This window comes from Chironomus tepperi, unplaced genomic scaffold (assembly GCF_022539635.2).
Source record: "Chironomus tepperi strain 1889 unplaced genomic scaffold, CSIRO-AGI_Ctep_v1 contig_244, whole genome shotgun sequence".
NCBI classification, from domain to species: domain Eukaryota; kingdom Metazoa; phylum Arthropoda; class Insecta; order Diptera; family Chironomidae; genus Chironomus; species Chironomus tepperi.
The window spans coordinates 1707981-1727576 of NW_027226366.1; the positions used below are offsets into that span (position 1 = coordinate 1707981).

Below are 19596 nucleotides of genomic sequence, written 5' to 3' on the forward strand. Positions count from 1 at the left end.
AAGTTTTAATGAAGCTTTTCCGAATACCTTTAATAGTGTTTCGTGCCATTATTCTTAAATTTTTAATTTCTCCTTTCTGTCTTTTTTGTTCCACTTGATGTTAATCCATTGCACATAGAAGACTCTGGCGATGATGAGGAGGAGAATACTGAAGAAAGTAAGTTGAGATTAATCCGCGCATAAAAATCTATGGCTACTGCTTATCATTGCGGAAATGGAATGTTTAACCCAGTGGTGGGCAACCTTTGTGCCGCGACACATATTAGTGGTATGCGTCGACCAGAACCATACAATACATAAGGTTCTAGGTCCTTCATTAGTGTACCGCGGCACCCAGGTTGCCCACCACTGTGCTTAACCAAAGAAAAAAAACAATAAATTTCATTTAAAAATTTTATTTCCATTCTCATGCCTTATTCTCATCTCATTTCTTCTTCCATTTCCTTTTTGTGTATGTACAACGCATCTCGCTCTCGTTTAACCAAAAAAATATATATAAAACCCACATATCTACAACAACAATTGAAATCAACCATTCCTATAAAAACCCAAAAATAGAAGATGAACAGCAGCAACACAAGGAGAAGGAGAAAATCGATGAGGAGTTGCAGTTGTCGGAGGGCAGCTCACCCGAGCCAAACAGCAATGAAGTTATGATTCCTATTCTAAAGAAAAATGGACCACTTTTACAAAGCCAGTAAGATTATTGCTTATAGACATTGGTTTAATGATAAAAATGTTTTAATTCCTTCTCTGCCTTTGTTCCTTATTTTTATCTCTCCTCATGCTATGCATAATCATCCATTGTATTGGTGCAGAGAAATTTCCACTAGTCAGCAAAACTTTTTTAAAATGCTTGATCAAAAGATTGAGCAAGGTCCGGATTATGATTCGAATAGTGAGACTGAAATAGCCCTTGAGGAAGCAAGACTTAATTCACTCGTTCAACATTGGGAGAGTGCGAGTCTTTCAGCGTCAATGTGTTCATCAACAAGTCGATCTCTTCAAAACACGCCAGTGCGTAGCGCACCATTAACGTAAGTACTAATATAAGCATGAAATAGTCGTTTGGGTTGTTCATACATGCTGTCTATGAGATTTTTGAATGAGGAAGCTCCTTTAATACTAAGGAATCACATGTCATGGAGCAATTAAGCTTTAAGAATCGAATCATTAATGGACGTCATTTATGATTGACCCCAAAGACATAATAGATATTCGAAAATTAACAAGAACGTCCTCTTGTTTATACACAATCGTTTTGTGTCGTGTCAAGATTACTAATCTGATTTATTGTTATCATTACATTACTTTTTTATTGCCGTTTACGGACACGCAGTCGACAACAGTTAAGATCTCAATTCCAACAACCACTTAGCGCTGAGTTATTAACGCAACAGCAAATGATTAAGCAGTTACAACAACATCAAGCGAATCAAGCGGCTGCTGTTGCTGCAAGTGGTAATATATCGATCAACAGTCCAAAACGAATAGAATTAAATCCAAGTAATCGTCAACAATTGCTGACGCAAACAATCATTCATCAAACATATGGTGTACAGCCACAACAGACACTGCAACAAGCACATATACTCGCTCAATATCAACAACAGCAACAGCAAAATATACAATTAAGACAATTGTCTGGATCATCTGTCATACCGTCATCCAATTATTCACCGCCAATTCCTGGTGCCACAAATATTCCACAAGCTACGGCAAATCGTAATATTGCGTGTCTTCAAATGTCATATTTTCCTACACAGCCAAATGCGGTGCCACTTTACGGAGGAGATGCTGTACATTCTCAAGTATTATCATCATATACAATAATTGCTATGAGTTGTTAATGTCCATCAATTTCATGATTGCTATATATCCACAAACACCCACAAAATGAAACTTTTATGCCAAAAATCTCTTTAGTTCGTTCTTGGAAGATCCAAATTAACTTTTTAGGAAAAGTTTTCATGAGAAAGATTCGCACATGACCCTTAGTTTTAGCATGCTATGGACAGGAAGTGGATCCACTTTGTCTTGATATAGACTGATTCCATAACCTTGACTGAGATGAGTTTTTAACACAATTGCCATCAATCTATCTAAGAGAATTCGATGGAAATTTTCTCAGACATGACGACGACAGTCTCAAAGGCTTCAAAATGAGATTGCATTACATCCAGTCATGAGATTCTCATTATATTCAAATTAAATTCTTCAAAAAATTGTTTACAGCTATGGAAAATGCGTCAAGTCATGAAGACTCTCCTAAATATCATGTTTTTGGAAAAAGTTCTCATTTTCTGTGGGAATTAAACCTTAATGTACATAGAATCACATTTTTATGTTAATTAGAGTCATGAAAATGATTTATCAAAAAATTCTCATTTAAATAACGATTTTTAAAGTACAATTTACATTTATCATTAGGTTCAACAACCTCAAGAGCCGCGCTTTCCTCATGCAATATCGGTCAATCGCTTAGCACCGCAGGTACATGACAACATCATTTACTCCTAATTAAATTTACATTAAAATTTACGTCTATTTTTAGGTGCAGCGTCAATTACGTGAGACACAAGAGTTGATAAAGGCAGATTGTCCACCAATGTATCAAGGAGCATACCAAACAACAGCAAATGCATCATTACGTTCCCAAACCCGTACCGGTCTTCGACGTCCAACGTTGGAAACGCAATATTCTGTTGGAAATTCAGAACTATCGTGATATTTAGAAAATTAATTAGGCAAAAATTATTATTATTATTTATATACTTCATGCAATGTCTCTAATCCATTAATCATTCATCTATTTAATATTTATTACAATTCTATTACGCTTATCTTCATCATTTCAATGAGAGAAATGTCATTGCAATTACTTTGATATAAGTATGCCATGAGCAAGTTAAATATATTAAATTACAAAGTTTCTCTCTTTGCATGAATCTAATTAATATGAAGGAACGACAAAGAATCAATGTTGATGAATCTGGATCCTGATTGCCATTATTTTGTATTGAACCTTCTCTCGCCCGACCTGATAAAATTCTTGTACAGATGGAATATTTACTGAATATAAATAATGTTATAAATGTCTATGAGAAGGAGGAAGAATCTATGGATTGATATCACGAAAGTGGCATGGTCTTCAAACTATAATAATCAATTGATATCCAAATGTGTCAATGATAAGCATCTTAACCTTTTTTGAATATTTCTCTTCGTGTGCTGTGAATTTGTATCAAAATACGCGATTATTTCAAGATGAACAGGTTGAATTCCATAAGAGGCTTCTTGTTAATGCTCTTACCTTTAAGTCATTTTAAAGGAAAATCTCGAGAAAATGTTCAAAAAAATTCTTACTGAGAAAATGTTATTATGATGAATATTAATACCTTAATTCTATTCCCGAGAGACGTATGAATTAAACAAAATTTTGAGGAATAATACTTGGAATTCAGGCTCTTAAGGCAACAAGTATACGCGAAATTGAGAATTATTGATTTTTTAGATTTGAGGGATTAAAACTGTTTGATTTAGACTGTATTTAATCCTGTGGGAAATTTAAAATTCGGAATATGCTTACTTCTTTAGATATGCCAAACATGCCATCAGGGGTATGTCGATACACTAAACCTTCCAAACTTACATAGAAATTTGAGTTATGTTGATTTTCAAAAAAATTAATAACCGTTAAATTTTGAAATTTGATTGACGGTTATGAAAATTTCTGATTTTTTTTAAAAAAAAAAAGTTGAAATTGTCCGTTATTTTGATTTTCAAAAACGAAAAAACAGTTAATTTTTGAATTTCAAAAGACCGTTAGAAAATTTAGACAATTTTTGACTAATTTTCGACATTTTTTGTCACTACACAAGTATGGAATCATGTGCATCGCTTGTGAAAATGTTTAAGAACCTCAAAACCACTTATTACTCAACACAGAAGCTTAAATGCTTTAAAATAAAATCTTTTGAATCAGAAAATTATCATCCAAATCCAACATATATACATTAAAAGATATAATCCACTTTCGTGAAATTAGTCTTTGAATTCTTCATTTGTCAGTGGAGTGTATTGTGAACAAGGCAACACATAATTTAATTTCCACGAATTTAAAATTCAATTTGTTATTGTTCTTTTATGTTATGCCACTGAACTTTTGCTGTAGCTTTTCTTTAACAACAAAGTGAGACGTCATGACGATCATAATAATTACGGTTGAGTATCTTTTTAGTCATGAATGCAGAAAAAAAGCATAAAAAAGAGAGAAAAAAATTTTCCTTGACAAAAAAAGGAAAAAAATGAAAAATAATAATAAAAAAATAATAAAAAATAAGAGAAATGAGAAGAAACTTAGTATAACAATAGATTTAAGAAAAAGAAACATAAAAAAAATGTGAAAACAATTCCTAATTCATAAAACATTGAAGAATGATATCAACAAAGTGGAACAGATTCTTTTTTCTACTATTTCTTGTGAAAAAAACCAAATTTTACAAAAAAACATTTCAAACTCCTCAGAATCTTTGCTCTTCTTTATGATTTTTTGATACTTTTTTAAAGCAATAATCCGTAAATACTGTTAACCTTTCTAGAAAGAGAATCAATGAATAATCATGATAATAAAATTTGATAGATTCGAACGTAAAATACTCAACATTAAACCTTTACATGCAGTTGAATGAGTAGTGGAAATGAAATTTTATATTCATCACATGTGGGTTGTTTCTTTGGGATAATTTTGAGCCTTAAATAGGTGTTGATTATGTTAATACTAAATTTGCACAATCATCATTGTTATGAAGCTTATTTTGAGTTCTATTTATAAAGTCATATTGCACTCCAGACGCTCTTCATTAAATTGTGTCAAATTTATTCAGGTCAAATATAAGTTTTCGCTTCCCTGAAAATGTATTTCTATTTTTGGGTGAGTCATTGGAGACAGAATTGATGAAAAACTAATGAACAAAGAGAAGAATAAACAGTTTATGTTGAAAATGTCCCAACTGTCATTTAATATTCAAATTATATTCACCACTGAAATTAGGAGTTTTCCCCTTTTATGGTTGTTAATCCCCTCATATAAATATTCAGTCTATTATTGAATTTCAAAGAATAAACATCTGATTTATTAATATTTTCATTCAGTTATTATCTGTCTGATAAGTTCCTTCATTTACAAGTTATAGAAGTGACTCATCATTATAATCTCGAAAGATCTGAACATTTAAAAGATCTTTAGTCAATAAAACAATAAAATAATAAAGCAACCACACTTCCCGTCGAATAAATTCCCTAAATTGCACCTACGTGACTCATAATTCTTCCCCTCTCCAGCCCACCTGACGACCACAAATGCTTGTAATATTTTATTTCCACTTTACTCATCCTAATTAGAACCAAATGTTTACACTCAAATGAAATAAATAAAATAAAAATAAAAAAAACAACAGAACAGAACCACAATTAATTATAATATAAAAAGCATACATGTATGTATAATTTTCTTACCTCAACAATTAATAATGAAATTAATTTAAAAGATGAAAAAAATGAAAGAATTCCTGTTAGGTAATCAATACCGTAAACAATTTTACAAAAACAATATTTCTAATTAATTAATTAAATTTAATGTATGATTAAAAAAAACATTCAGAATTTATTGATGAATTCAAGTGAAATGAGTGGTTAAGGAAGATTTAACAAAGAAAAAAATCTTTTAATAGACTGAAGATTATTAACTGAATTTGTACGTTTAGACTTTACTTTAGTGCTGAAGATAGAAACAAATGCATTAGTTGTTCCAGTAATTTTTAATTTTCATCCTCACATCTGAGATGGGTGACATGAGAATATCAGCTGGGATTAAGGAGCTGAATGTGTGTTTTGGCACTGGAACTGTATAGTACGGTTTAGCCTTGGACGAACTATAATTTACAAACTATAAGGAACTGCCGGACTTCAATTTTTGACCCAACTCTACTGTTAGCCAAATTTGGATTTCAGATCCTTAAAACGCAAAGAAAGGTTAAAATTCTACCAAAAATCCATCACTGGATCAGGTTTTGATTAAACTTTGGGATTTATACATTACATGAACTAGTGCTGTATTCATGAAGTAACAAGAATCCAGTTTCTAGTTTCCAAGATCACAATCTACAGAAATTTACCAAATTACAGCCTTTTTGTCAATAAACAACTCTGTAGCATCACTTTCAATGCCTTATTATCACTGATTTTCTTCATGTCACTCAGATCAACGTCACAGGAACCGTTTTTAATCCCAATTTGTACTCAAAACAGAGACAAATTTAAGGATTGATATTTTTTAACTTTTAAGTCGTACACGAAACACAACAATGCATATACATATTATTACTGTAGATCATTCTTAGTTTATATGAATTTATATTATACGACAGATAATGTACAACAGTCATTGTAGTGAAAATGATATAACATGAATCTCGTTTGTTACCTTACGGAAGCAAAACAAAAAAAAAAGAATAAAGTATTTCCTTATAAACAATTTTTTTGATACGTAAAATGTGAAGAAATTTAAAAGAAAAATTTATCGTAACTTTTTTAATAAATTTCCTCCTAAAATGAAGCAATAGATACAAATGAGAAGAAAGGAACTAAAAATTTCCTGATGATTGAGATGTTTTATTGATGGAAGCTGTTTTTGGATCACTAAAACTGGTGTCCTTATAAAGTGGTAACCTAGAAAACTAACTAGGTAGCCTAAAATATTGATCAAGTGATAACCAAGATCCGAGATTTTATTAAAAGAATCAGAGATTTTATATCCATAGCTGTCTCGTTGACATAATCTCAAAAAGGATCGATAAGTCTTAACATTGGAGCTTACTCGAGCAGCACAATGTAGACGCTACAGAACCGTTTCGTCGTCTTCTTAAAGATAAGACTCGAAGTTGCCCTAACGGCTCGACGTACGGTGCCACTCGGGACTTGAGAAGACGAGAAGACGCTAATGGGTTCTCTCATGGCATCGTGACTGCTGCTGTACGGATTGATCTTATCATTCTAAAGATAATATTTGTCTCAGATTCTTGTTTAACCGAATTTCATTTGGTCCATAAAACTAAACAGCTCCCATCAATAAAAGCTCTCAATAAAGCACATCTTCTATCTTGCGACTAAAAAATTCTAAATTCTAAATCTAAAACTTTCTGCCATAAATGAAAAATTCCTAAACTTCTAACTATGGATGTCAAACTCCAAAAAAACATAACAAAAACATCAAAAAAAGTTAAAAAAAAATGATGAGATAAACAAAACAATTTAGTTAGTTATGGATGTGCGATGAATAAGAAAATTATAAAAAAAATTTAAAAATAAAAGTTTAGAATAGATGATATTAGCATGTAAATGAAGATAAATTAAACAAAAAAATGAAAATCCTTCAAATAACTCATCTAAATTCTTTCAAAACATTCGCAAAAGAAGTTTATTTAAAAATTTCAGTCTGCCTGGTGGAAAGGGAAGACAATTTCATGAATATAGCATAAAGAGAGATGAAATTGGTTGATAAATGGTGTTAATTTACGTTATGACCTTCCGTGAATGAAAGATGGTCATGTGTTAATGAGGTCAGAAAAGTTTCTAGTCTATTTTATTTCATAGCCCAATATTCTTAATGCTTAAGCAATTTTCATTGAGGATATCAAGCAGTTTAATACAAAAAAAGGTCCAATTTTGGGTAATAAAGATACATTTCAATCCTGTGTCAATGTATTTGTGAGAAATTAAAAACTTTTTTATTTTCGTACATCCAACATAAAAAAGGCTTGCTTATCTCGAGACTTTATTTCCTTTTCATCCTCTTTTTGTTGTTCGATTGAAAGATGAAAAATTACATAAATAATAAGAGAAATAAAGGAATCTTTGTTGATGGAAAAGTATATAAAATTATAAGAAAAAAATTGATTTGTTCATGATTATGGAATGACAAAAATTTCCTTAAATAAATGAGAAAACTAATAACTATGAGAATGAAATGGTTTTAAAGAAAAAAAAAATTATGTGAAATAAAAATTAAATCTGATGAAAATTCTGAATATGAATTTGAGTTATTTTCATTTTTTAGTTCACTGGATTATCATTTTTCATTTCAGAAGCATTTAACATTAAATCAGGAATATGTTTATCAACTTCCAGTAGCATAAAATTCTCTAAATTGCCATCAAAACACAAATTTTTATTCATCATCTAAAAATTGATCTACCAGTATTCAACGGTCATTTAAAATTCAAATTTTTTGATCTACCGAAAATTCCTGCACCTTGTTATTGTAGATCTCGCAATATTGCATTTAAAGTAAACAACAAATTCAAAGAAAGCTAAAAATGAAGTTAATTACATACAATTTCCTCACATCGAAATGCATAAGAGGCGTAAAAGTTGGATATCCACTGAAATTGAATGTAAGTCCAAAGATCACTTTGTTAATTTTGAGAAAAACTAAAAAAATAAATTTTCTAGGTTGTTGAGAAAAAAGTTGAGCAGCAAAATTTCAATCCAGAATTTGTACAGAGGATGTTACCACGATTAGAATGGTCGGCAATTAAGAGTGCAGCTGATATTGTTGGATGTGCTGAAATTCCAGAAGAGGTCAACATTGAGACATCACTACATGACACAGATTTCTTACAAAAACTTCATCACTTGCTGCTAGAAATTGAAATTGTCAATGGATCTTTAATTTGTCCTGAAACTGGCCGAGTATTTCCAATAAGTAATGGAATTCCAAATATGCTGCTCAATGAGGATGAAGTTTAAGCTAATTTTATAAAATTATATCTTACTGTAAGTAATTTTCAGACAAAAATTCATTAAAATAAAAAAAGTTAATTCTCTTTTTTCTAAATCATAAAAAAATTAGTTTATTTAACTCATCGAGCAAAAAATAATCATTACAATTGATAAAGGAATTAATCAATTCATGGAACTTTTCATTAACAATGTTTTGTCATTTTATATCATTATGTCTTAGTCTACTTAGTTCTCTTGATTTTCAAAAGATGTCGCTTTAGTTTGAAAATGAACAGAAAACGGCAATAAACCATTGCACGCGACTAATACTCAATCACACTTTATAGAGAAAATATTAAAAATAGGTATACTGATAGCTTTGGATGATAAATATGGCAATTTTAAGCAGTAATCTTCTTCTTTTCCTTCTTTCCGAAATTCTCGCCATCCTCAATAGTTTCCGGAAGTGGGAAGCCTCTGGTTTCTGTAAAATTCAAGTCATGTACCATAAGATCTTAATTTAATACAATTAAAGCAATTTACCTGGCAGAAACAGAACTAAAACAGCTCCGATAATAGGAATAATTCCGAAAATTGCTGGAGGTAACCAATGTGCTGTTTTACTTAATCCACTAGCAATGAATGGTGATATCATTGATCCAATTCGAGCAATCATACTAGCTGTACCAATAGCAATATTTCTAATAACTGTTGGGAACAGTTCACCGCCATAAAGATAGACAGTAGGGAATGAGATGCACCTGAAAGGTAATTGACCATATTAACATGCAATACAGGTTACAGAATGGTAAAGCTACATACATTCCAATAATTCCAATAGTTGCTAAAATAACAATAAGTTCATGCTCTCCTTCGTCAACAAATGCAATTGCAAGTAAAGCAAAACCACTAACGCAATTTGACATGATTAAAGTCTTCTTTCGTCCCCAATATTTCAGTAAAAGTATACAAACAAGTGTGCCTATTTATAGTTAAAATGAAATGGTAATTTAATGATATATTATTATTCAATCAGCATCATATTACCTGGAATTTCTAAACTAGCGGAAATGGCAACATTTTTAAAGAGGTTACCGCCAGCTTCACCAACATATTGTGATACACCGAAGAAGCACATACCGCATACAAACCAATTGAAATTCATGCAAATTGTCTTTATTCTCATATTCTTGGTACGAATTAGATCAACGATCGTTCCTTTTGCAACTTGTTCCGTTTTCAATTCTTGTACTGATTCTAAATCACCTTTGATATGCTCATATGGTAATTTATTCTTCTTTGCAGCCTTTTCCAAAATTTTTGCTGATTCGTTGACCCGTCCGACAGTAAACAGCCATCCTATATTTTTAATTATTATTATTAATGTCTTGAATCATGATTCATTGCATTTTAAAGTTATAATATATTTACTTGGAGATTCAGGTATAAGCCAGTAATATGAAAGCAATACAATCGATGGAATTGATAAAGCGAATTGCAGTTTTTGCCAATCACGAATATAGTATGCAAAAAGTGGGAGAGTTAAATGACCCAAATTGAAAGGAACTTGATACAGGACGGAGAATAATTCTCGATATTTGATTCCGATTATCTCCATGACAAGTACAAAACTTGTTACCATTGTTCCACCAGTTGCGGCTGCTGTTATAAATCGACATATGACAAATATCCAATAATTTGTAGCGAATGAAGCCAAAACACCGAAAATGAGCTGAACCGTTACGGCAATAACTAATGGAATTCTGTATGTACATAAAATAAAAAAAGTAAATAGTAATTGTAATGGAAAGTGAAATCATGTCACGTCTTCTTACCTTCTTCCTAATTTATCGGCGAGACCGCCGAAAAACATGTTACCGACTAAAATACCCAGCATGAATATTGTCTGCGATAAATTCGATAAATATTCTCTGTTGCACACCAAGTCCCATTGTCTTTGGATTGTATTGGTAAATATCTCAGTGTTAAACACGTGCTGTGGACAATTTGCATCACATCTACTGAGTGTTTCATTTGAGCATGTAAAGTCAGGCTTTGGTGCGAGAAATATGATTCCTAAATAGTAACGGAAAAAGGAAGAGATTACTTAGCTTGCTTTTGTATGAGAATTAAGTCAAATTTAATTCAGCAGAAATGAATCAGGTGTAATGCTTTTTTTTGGAGATGTCAAGTCACACACAATTGAGATTTATCGGCTTGAATAGCTTGAGTCGTTGAATTAACCCAAATTGATTCAGCAGAAATGTATCAGGTGCGAGTTTATTGACAAGAGAAATGAACTGGGATAGACGATAGATGATTCGGCTGTTTAGCCTTCATACTCAATTGAGAATTGGCCGAACAACTTAAAATTCGTTCAGCATACATGAATCAGATATGATTTTTTTGCTGTCGTAAGCATTCAATTGACATTTCTATGTTAATTAACTTAAGTTTGGGAATTATTTTAATTTTGATTAAGCAGAAATGAATCAGAGATAACTGAAATTGAAGATGCTTTACGTCTACAACTTACCCATTTGATGCCATGCTACGGGAAACTTGAGTAGGAAGATAATGGCGCAAATGAATATCTGCCAATAGCCAATATCACCAATTGCACTTTGTACTGGATCTTTCTTCACTTTGGAGTCGTCCATTTCTAAAAGAAATTGTCCAAAAAAAGAAGAGATAGAGAATGAGTCATGTCAATAGTAAAAGTATATGAATAGAAAATTAACAGGTTGACTTAAATATTTGCGTCGCTTGCTGTGCGTTTCGTTAATTTCCTTTCATTATTTCATCAATTATCACATGATTGACATATTCTTGGAAAACATATTTAAGTGATTTTGTTAAAAATAACTCATCAAATAGAAATGCTAGGTACATTGATGATGATTAACTGTTTTTATGCTGACCTCAAATTAATAATGAAGATGTAGCTACATTAACACATATTATGTGTGCCTACTATCAATTTAAAGCTTGTTAAGCGCCATACAGTTCTTAAAAGTGAAATAATCAACTTGAGCATATTCATTCTTAAATCTCTTGAATAGCACTAAATTGACAAAGATTGGCAATGACAATGAACATAAAAAATTATTTAATAAAAAGTCACAAAAATCGCAAAGTCTTATTAAGATTGGTGGATTATAAATTGAGAAATTGTATACTCTTTCTACTTGACCATAGTGAGCTATTATGCAGAGATGGATTTTATGAGAAAGTTCTATGAAATAACAATTGAAATTTAACGGCTTTTTGAAATTTGAATTATTTTCAAGCAGAAATTTTTAGATTTTTTTTGTAATTTTCTCGTTTCTATTTTTATTATATTTGACCGGTAACAAACAAATAACAAGATGAAATTAGCAATATTCAGCATCCTTGGCAGTTCATGGATCTGTACGGCCAGCAAAGAACGTGAATAAGTAAGAATCAAGTGAGTTATTGTAAATTTGTTATTATTTTTGATAATTTATAAACTTTTGATGGGAAATTGTAAAAAATCCCATCAAAGTGTGCCTTTTCTTGCTGATTTCCCATCAAAATGGGAAATTTTCCTCCAATTTCCCATTAAAGTAGGGAAATTTCGCTTCCTATCAATAGGAAACTTAGAAACATTCTTTCAAATTTCACCCTTGACTGCACGAGTTGATCATTACTGCTGTAATTTGCTAACAAGCAATGAAATTATCTTCACTCATCAATGATCATTACGGTTTACCTTCCAGCAAACTCTCTGCTATCATTTTATGCATAAATCACCACTTACTGAAAACTTTTTCGCACATATTCAATTCAATTTAAAGTCTTATTATACTTTTTAAGATATGCTGCTTTTGAGCGAGGTCAAGCAATTTTTTTTTGAAAATGATCTCAATTTTCACTTCCTAAACGATTCAAATTTGAAAGTTTCTTTTTGTTAAAATAGCCAATTGGTGTGTACATGTATGGGAAACTTAATGCTTTCATTGTAAAACGATTAATTTTTCTCACTTAATAATTTATGTTGGAATTGCTAAATAGGCATCGTTAAATTAATACAACTAATGAATTCTAATTTTTGTTTACATTTTGGAACTAGTTTTAAGTTTGCAAAAAATTTTTTGTTCATTACCAAGGCTTTCTCGACTTGGATCTGTCGCCGTCATATCTGTTATCTCCTTGGACACTTTTCTTGATATCTTAAAATTTGTGAACTTGATAAACTTGATGAGTATTAATAATATATATTTTTTTATTGAATGCCTTGGACACAAGCTTTACTTTTCCTTATTATAAGACACAACCAAACGAATCGCGAGCTGTTTTGCAACTAAAATCTTTTTCACTTTTTCATAAAGCATGTAAAGCTTTATCCCAGATGATTTTTTTCTTTTGAGATCAGTTACTCTCTCTCATGCACGAAACTAACTTAACTTTAAGCATACACACACGTGATATAAAATGCTTACTTTATATATTTTTTGATTAATTTTTTTATTCATGTTTAGTATTTGAATTGTTATCACTCGAACAATGGACATAATAGTTAATAATTGAAAATATGTAGGTGAATGTAATCTTATAGCTAATTTAATAATACTTGAGCTTTTTTTTTCTATGACTGTTCGTGACTGGTCCTCTTCCTCGTGTTGAGCCAGTTCCAGGGGCAATTTGGATCATTTCTATTCTCCATATATCTACATATATAGAATATAATTAATTTAAATTGCTGTAACTTATTAAGTAAATAATATGTAAACAAAAAGTCGGCAGTGCGTGTTTGGATGCTTGAAAGGTTATCAACGCAGCTGTATTTTCGTAATATTTACGAAATTTCTAATTATATGAAAAACAAAGTGTGGCCGGTTTGATGAAATTTAAAGTTCAAAGTCAACAAGATTCTATTTTTTATTGCTAAGCATTTCTGGATTTGACTAGGTTCTTAATGAAATTATTGTCTGACGTATCAATAGCTTGATGTCATCAGTTAAGTGATTAGAGAAAATGATCGTTATTTCCATGGAAATTATTGTGGGCTTTTTAGAAGTAATTTAATGGAATTTTGTATGCGTTTTGAATCTGACCAGAGTGACGCAAATGCAGAAGGCTCCGCAGTACCTCTTTTATCAACACCAAATGGAAGTTGTCTATTTTTAGCCAAACTGAGGCCCCAATCCGCTTTATAACTCCGTGGCTGAACTTTATTCATTTGTGTCGCTCGGGTAAACTGTACATGTATTTGTATTTACTGATTGGATATGATTAGAAATGACGAACAACTTGTTTCTTCTCTTGGTACAGTAATTTGTTTAGAAATTATATTCACACCTAATTTATCTAGTTTTAATAATGGATTCCCAATCCAATAGTTCAGTGTTGTCCAAACTGTGTGCCACGGAACACTAATATGCCGTCGTATTTTCTTGGAATTGCCATAAACTAGAATGCACTAGTATGCCGTATGGCTTATGCGTATGGGTTTCGGTTGAGGTTTACCACAAAGGTATTCCGCAGTGCAAAAAACGGATAGCACTGTCTTAGTTAAATCTAGAAATCAAGACACTTCACAAATTTATTCCGAGAAAAAATAAAGATAATATTTTGACTGGCTTAAGATGGAATTTCCAAAATATATTAGAATATTTTATCAATTTCAAACTTTCTCGATCTCCAATTTTTATGAGAGTTGCCAGCTGACCTGGTCAACTTGAAAATTGTCACTTAGGCGCCATAACGTCTGCCATGAATAATTTGAGCTGATCGGATTCAGCCATAACAATTCAATTATTTATTGACCGTCGTAAAAATGAGCAAAAAAGCCAATTGAACATTTTAATGTTAGCACAGCAACGTATGTAAACTTTTTGCTAAAAAAAGAGCTAATAAAGAAGGCATTGATCTGGAAATAATTTGATAAGCGAAAGTACGAACCAGCGAAAGTGTGACTAAATAGGTCACAGACTTCAGAAACGCAACAGTATCGTATGTGGGATAGAATCACAGATTTGATTCACTGTTCTAGGTACGAATCCACGAGGGAAGGTGTTATAGAGTTCAACTATGCGTAGAACGATAATATGAGAATGCCAGTAAGATGAAAACCCAAAAAATTAGTCTTGGATCCATTTTGGAAACTACAAATGAATGTTGACTTAGTCATAAGCTGTTTATGTTCAAAAAGATGTTATTATTTCTGATATTTATACAATTTTCACTATGAGAGGCAAAGCATCCAACGACAAAAAGTAAACACGAGACTTTTGTTATTGAAACAAAAAGTATAAACATCCTATCGATTCCAACTGATTATAAATGTTCAATACTTACTCTGATATTTTCTTGAGACAAGAGTTCTGTAGAATCAGAAAAATTAATTTAAGGAACTAAAGTCACTTGTTGGTCAAAATGAGTTCTCTACATACCTGAGTGTCATGATGCCAATGAATCTGATTATATTCTCTAATCTGCTTGATACTTTCCGGAAGATCATTATCATTAAATGCATTATTATCAAAATCTCTTGTGATAGGAATTATGTTACAATGTGACTTCAATGCCATTTCAATTTCAACTGCTATCCAATCACCCTCATCTTTACATCTATTCAGCGCATCATTCGTGAGTAGAAGAATGAAATTTTTTGATTGTTGTATTGAGTTCTTTAATTTATCAGCAAATCTTCCGGCTCGTAATGTTTGTACATCGAAAAAGACACGATGCTTCTTTCCTTTTAGATAAATGAAGATCAAACTAGCAAGATCGGAACCGCCTTGTCGACGATAACTGATAAAAACGTCAAATTTCTTCTTTACAACACGAAATGGTGAGTCAATAACGGAAGCTCTTTGATCATATGTTATGGACAGTCCATTGTTCATTAGTGGCTCACTTTGGTATAATGTCGATTCCTCTTGGAGACTTTTGATCATTTTTAGGCTTGATTCATCTCCTAAAATTGATCTTTCTTCAACGAATAACTTCCTTTTGCAGGAATCAGCCAGGAAGTAATGATTCTTTAAATCATAATCACTAAGCTTCATTAAAGCTTCTCCATCGATTCCTTTAAAGAACAGACAATAATCTTGAAATCCAAAAATTTTCAGCCATTTCTGAACATCATCTTCATTCCATTCGGATATACTTTTTGGTGGAAATCTTTGGACACGATTATCTGACATTTTTGTCAAAATTATCAATGCATTAATAGCAAATCTGGATGTTATAATATTGGAATAGACAGCAATACGTCGAAGTGCACGAATGACACTCGTGTCATGATAAATTGAGAATGTATCAAAATTAGATGAAAGCTCGCAGCACATCTGAAAAGTACCAAATGTTTGTGCCATTCTGTTCTTACTTGTCAGCATAGACAAAAGCTTTTGATACAAATTAGCTGTGTTTTTACATTCCAATGTTGCGCAGCTACGAAGATGAATTTCATTTTCGGACAGCCAATGGACATTGTTGTCCATTAATCCATACTCGAAGAAGTCATGATTAATTTTATGGATGCTTCTGATGTAGACGAGACTGAAGAATGCATAATATCGGATTCGATTGTCTTCATAGATGTGGACTAATGGAAGTATCCAGGCATTCAAGTTACTTTTCATTAACATCTGAACGGAGCTTTTTCCACCGAATAGAACAATATAGAGGATCATTTTAGAGCATACAAATAGGATGTCTGAGTTTATTGAGCTGCAAGCTTCAAGGATGATCTCTAATCCACCAAGTTTGAGAATCTTCTCAGTTATAGATTCATCAAGTTCCAAATATTCCTTAATTGTGTCCAAAACCTTCTTCATTGTTGACTCATTGTATTCAAGCTTCAAGATCCTCATCAGATCCTCTAAATTGGTCGACACAATCACATTCTTATAAGTCGTCGATGATATTGTTGACAATATTGGCAAGATCCTGCTCTTCTGCTGCTCAGTAAATGTATCATAACAATCAAATATAGCCTCAACTATTCCACTATCAATTATCGGCTGAATCGTATCCAATGCATTCAATTCAAATGTGCAATTTAGTAATGAAATGTCAAAATCACTTCCAGATCTTATCTTTGTTACATATCCAGCAAGTCTTGTTCTCATCAAGTCATCTGGAATGACTGTTCGATGAATTATATTTACTGACTTTTTGACAGTATGGAAGCTTGTTTTTGATAATGATGATGATGATGATGATAGGTGCTAAAATGATATAGAGAATATGAGATATTGATTGAATGTCAATTGGCTGGACGTGACAAACGAAATAAAGGCAGTAAAGTCAATCCTAATTGTAAGAGAACAGGAGTGGACGACCTTTTGGTTTTTGGGGCATAGCTTGGTGGAAAGCTTCTTCCGAATCTACGGTTCATGGCAGTTAAGTGGCACTTTAGTGTGCCTCAGCACACAGGTTGTCCACCACTGGAGTATACTTAGAGTATTCATAAAAAATGCTCTTTTATGACCTGATTTATGGTACAATTAATGCATTTAACAACTTTATAAAATTCAAAAAACAAATTAACATTAATGACTGATATAAAGTCCAAAAAGAAGCTATTCATTGTTCTTGGTTTGAACAATCTCAAAACAAAGCATTTACTAGGCTTGAAATCTGAAAATTTTAAAGCTCTATTCTAATTAAATTCTATTCTAATTGAATTATAGTTAATAATTAATTCCTATATAATTTCAATAAAGTCACTTACAATTTCCTGAAAATTCGTCGAAAATCAACATTTTTATATCAAACAATTAATCTATTCTATTAAAACAACCAGCATAAATTTCACATTCCAAATAAATTTTCGTAGGTGTTTTCAATCAATTTTGAAGGTCATAAAATTTATTAACTATTAATAAGTCTAATATAGGCAATAAATATGATTTATTACTTCCAAAATGCTCATGAATTGGCACTAACTGACACCAAATGTCCGGACATGAAATAGTCTGCATAATTATCAATTGACCCTAGCCAATTTAATAGTTGTTATTTAATAATATAAAGCTTGATGCTGACGTCGCCAAAAAGAATAATTTTTTATCATCACGTCTGATGATTTCTTTATTGCGGGAAGTTCATTGACAATTTTTAGTGACATTTTATCAGGCTAAACACAAGCACAATAGTGATACTAAATTAAATAAGAAGAATTTTCGCAACAAAGTATGATTGTTAGGTTGAGAATTGACTGGCCCGAGCAGCACAATGCATTTTACATCATAAAAAAGGGTTAAAATCAGTCGTCAGACCAACTTAGCATCTTATTGTTAGTATGGCGAAGTACTATTGTTCTATTCGATCGACACCTACTGTTGCCACCATCCCGACGAAGCGTCGGAACCAAATGACAATTCCTTGGTGAAAACAGCTAAACAAGCCAATTGGCAACAACTTGGTTCTGAATTTGCTGCCGCTTCGCCGCTGTGATGACAACATTTGTACCGATCGGGACTTGCGTTGTGCTGTTCGGCCAATAATCTTAGAATTTATCTACTGATGTGTTATGAATAAAGCAAATATGAATCACATCTAATCTCACGCAATTCTTTCTTGATTAAAGAATGCCGGTTCAAAGAAAAGCTCAAACAATGCATCGTTTTAGGATAACAAACCCCAAAATTCTAGACTCAATTACTCAATTTATTGTATTAAACATCTTATTGTATGGAAAGAGAACACAGTGACAATTTGCAACGATAATATACAGCAAGCTACAAAGATTTTGAACTTAAATCATGACTTACATAATATCGCGCTGTATCTTACTAACTTCGAGTCATATTTCACATTGATAGTCATTAAGAATCAGGTACACCGTCTCGACAACGTGATGGAGACATTTAAATGTGTGTAAGTTATGATTAAAACATTAATACTTGTCAATTTTCATGTCAATAGTAAAGGAATTTCCCAATTAAATGCAAAAACTACTACTTAGCATAAATGCCAATAATAACTTTATTACTTATTAATTCTTGCAAAAAATTGGAAAAACCCAAGAAGTTATGTTCGTACTTATAACTTGCACACACTTCATGTTTAGAAATCAAGTGGCATTTTGAAAAATTCACTTTTTCTCTCTTGAAAGCTTGTGTGGTATTTACATTCTTCATGTATAGTTTATTTAATTAACGCAATTGAGCATTTTTATTGCAATTACTTTTCTCGGCAGAAAGTTTGTGTTTAAAAGACATGAGTAAGTGATAGCTTCTGATTATTTAAGAGGTAATGGTTGATGAATCTATGTCAGTGGTGGGCAACCTGTGTGCCGCGACACACTTATGTGGTAAGCCACAGTCGATGTCACACATGACATGTGGTTCATGACATTTCGGCGTGATACTTGCGTGCCGCGGCACACAGATTGTCCACCAATGGTTTAAGGTGCTACAGACACCCTAACGCAGACTCACTCAACACCCTCTCCCTTCTAAAATCCGAAATAAGTAAGTGAATAACCCCTTATCTAATCTCAACCTAAAATCAACATCAACAAACACCGAAAATGAGAAGGAGACCTTGCAATCTCACTTTTCCACGATATATTCTCATCATGTCTACAATAAATTCTTCAAATGTGACTTAGCCATCGACATTGATACATTTTTCCACACAAATATTAAGTTATTCCACATGTCACGTTTTGAAAAGTTTTCACACACAGAAATGATCATTAATTTTTATCATCATAACAAACCTGCATTCTCTGTATAGTACTGTCAAGTCTCAAAAGATGTTTATTTATCACAAATAGCACTTTTTATTAGATTTGATCTTTATTCTTCAAATGCTTGATAACGACTGACAAGTGCG

The 19596-nt window shown here is 32.0% G+C and overlaps 3 protein-coding genes across 11 annotated transcripts in view; 2 read left to right on the forward strand and 1 right to left on the reverse strand.

Annotated features, from left to right (window-relative positions):
• Positions 1-6775, forward strand: part of tow (target of wingless) — a 38361-nt gene extending 31586 nt beyond the window's left edge. For 4 of the 7 annotated variants that reach the window (XM_070641434.1, XM_070641437.1, XM_070641436.1 and 1 more), the window contains 6 exons: positions 119-157; positions 559-697; positions 819-1037; positions 1340-1811; positions 2431-2493; positions 2555-6775. In XM_070641434.1, the coding sequence (XP_070497535.1) occupies positions 119-157; positions 559-697; positions 819-1037; positions 1340-1811; positions 2431-2493; positions 2555-2728 (1106 nt within the window). In that variant the 3' untranslated portion in view covers positions 2729-6775. The remainder of the gene's footprint in view (positions 1-118; positions 158-558; positions 698-818; positions 1038-1339; positions 1812-2430; positions 2494-2554) is intronic. The other 3 variants (XM_070641439.1, XM_070641438.1, XM_070641440.1) reach the window with 3 other exon arrangements.
• A 1544-nt stretch (positions 6776-8319) lies between these two features.
• On the forward strand, positions 8320-8882 carry Trmt112 (tRNA methyltransferase subunit 11-2). The gene is made up of 2 exons (XM_070641398.1): positions 8320-8453; positions 8512-8882. The coding sequence occupies exons 1-2, from the start codon at positions 8376-8378 to the stop codon at positions 8806-8808; spliced, it is 375 nt and encodes a 124-aa protein (XP_070497499.1). The 5' UTR covers positions 8320-8375; the 3' UTR covers positions 8809-8882.
• LOC139091355 (organic cation transporter protein-like) lies at positions 8881-19592 on the reverse strand. 3 transcript variants are annotated; one of them, XM_070641397.1, is made up of 8 exons: positions 19481-19592; positions 11318-11443; positions 10617-10857; positions 10213-10544; positions 9829-10140; positions 9604-9763; positions 9325-9542; positions 8881-9265 (listed from the first exon to the last, which is right to left on the reverse strand). In XM_070641397.1, the coding sequence occupies exons 2-8, from the start codon at positions 11439-11441 to the stop codon at positions 9183-9185; spliced, it is 1470 nt and encodes a 489-aa protein (XP_070497498.1). In that variant the 5' UTR covers positions 11442-11443; positions 19481-19592; the 3' UTR covers positions 8881-9182. The 3 variants fall into 3 exon arrangements, with proteins under 3 accessions (XP_070497498.1, XP_070497497.1, XP_070497496.1); XM_070641396.1 differs by lacking the exon at positions 19481-19592 and adding an exon at positions 12908-13114; XM_070641395.1 differs by lacking the exons at positions 8881-9265; positions 9325-9542; positions 9604-9763; ... (2 more) ...; positions 10617-10857; positions 11318-11443 and adding exons at positions 13269-13472; positions 15103-15128; positions 15198-16979 and having other exon boundaries at positions 19481-19576.
• Positions 19593-19596: the final 4 nt, after the last annotated feature.

Coding starts and splice junctions, on each gene's coding strand:
- Trmt112 (XM_070641398.1), top strand. CDS start 8,376: ATGAAGTTAATTACATACAATTTCCTCACATCGAAATGCATAAGAGGC. Junction 8,454..8,511: donor GATATCCACTGAAATTGAAT/GTAAGTCCAAAG, acceptor TAAATTTTCTAG/GTTGTTGAGAAAAAAGTTGA.
- LOC139091355 (XM_070641395.1), bottom strand. Junction 15,129..15,197: donor ATTGGCATCATGACACTCAG/GTATGTAGAGAA, acceptor CTGATTCTACAG/AACTCTTGTCTCAAGAAAAT. Junction 13,473..15,102: donor TGTCTCAAGAAAATATCAGA/GTAAGTATTGAA, acceptor CTATATATGTAG/ATATATGGAGAATAGAAATG.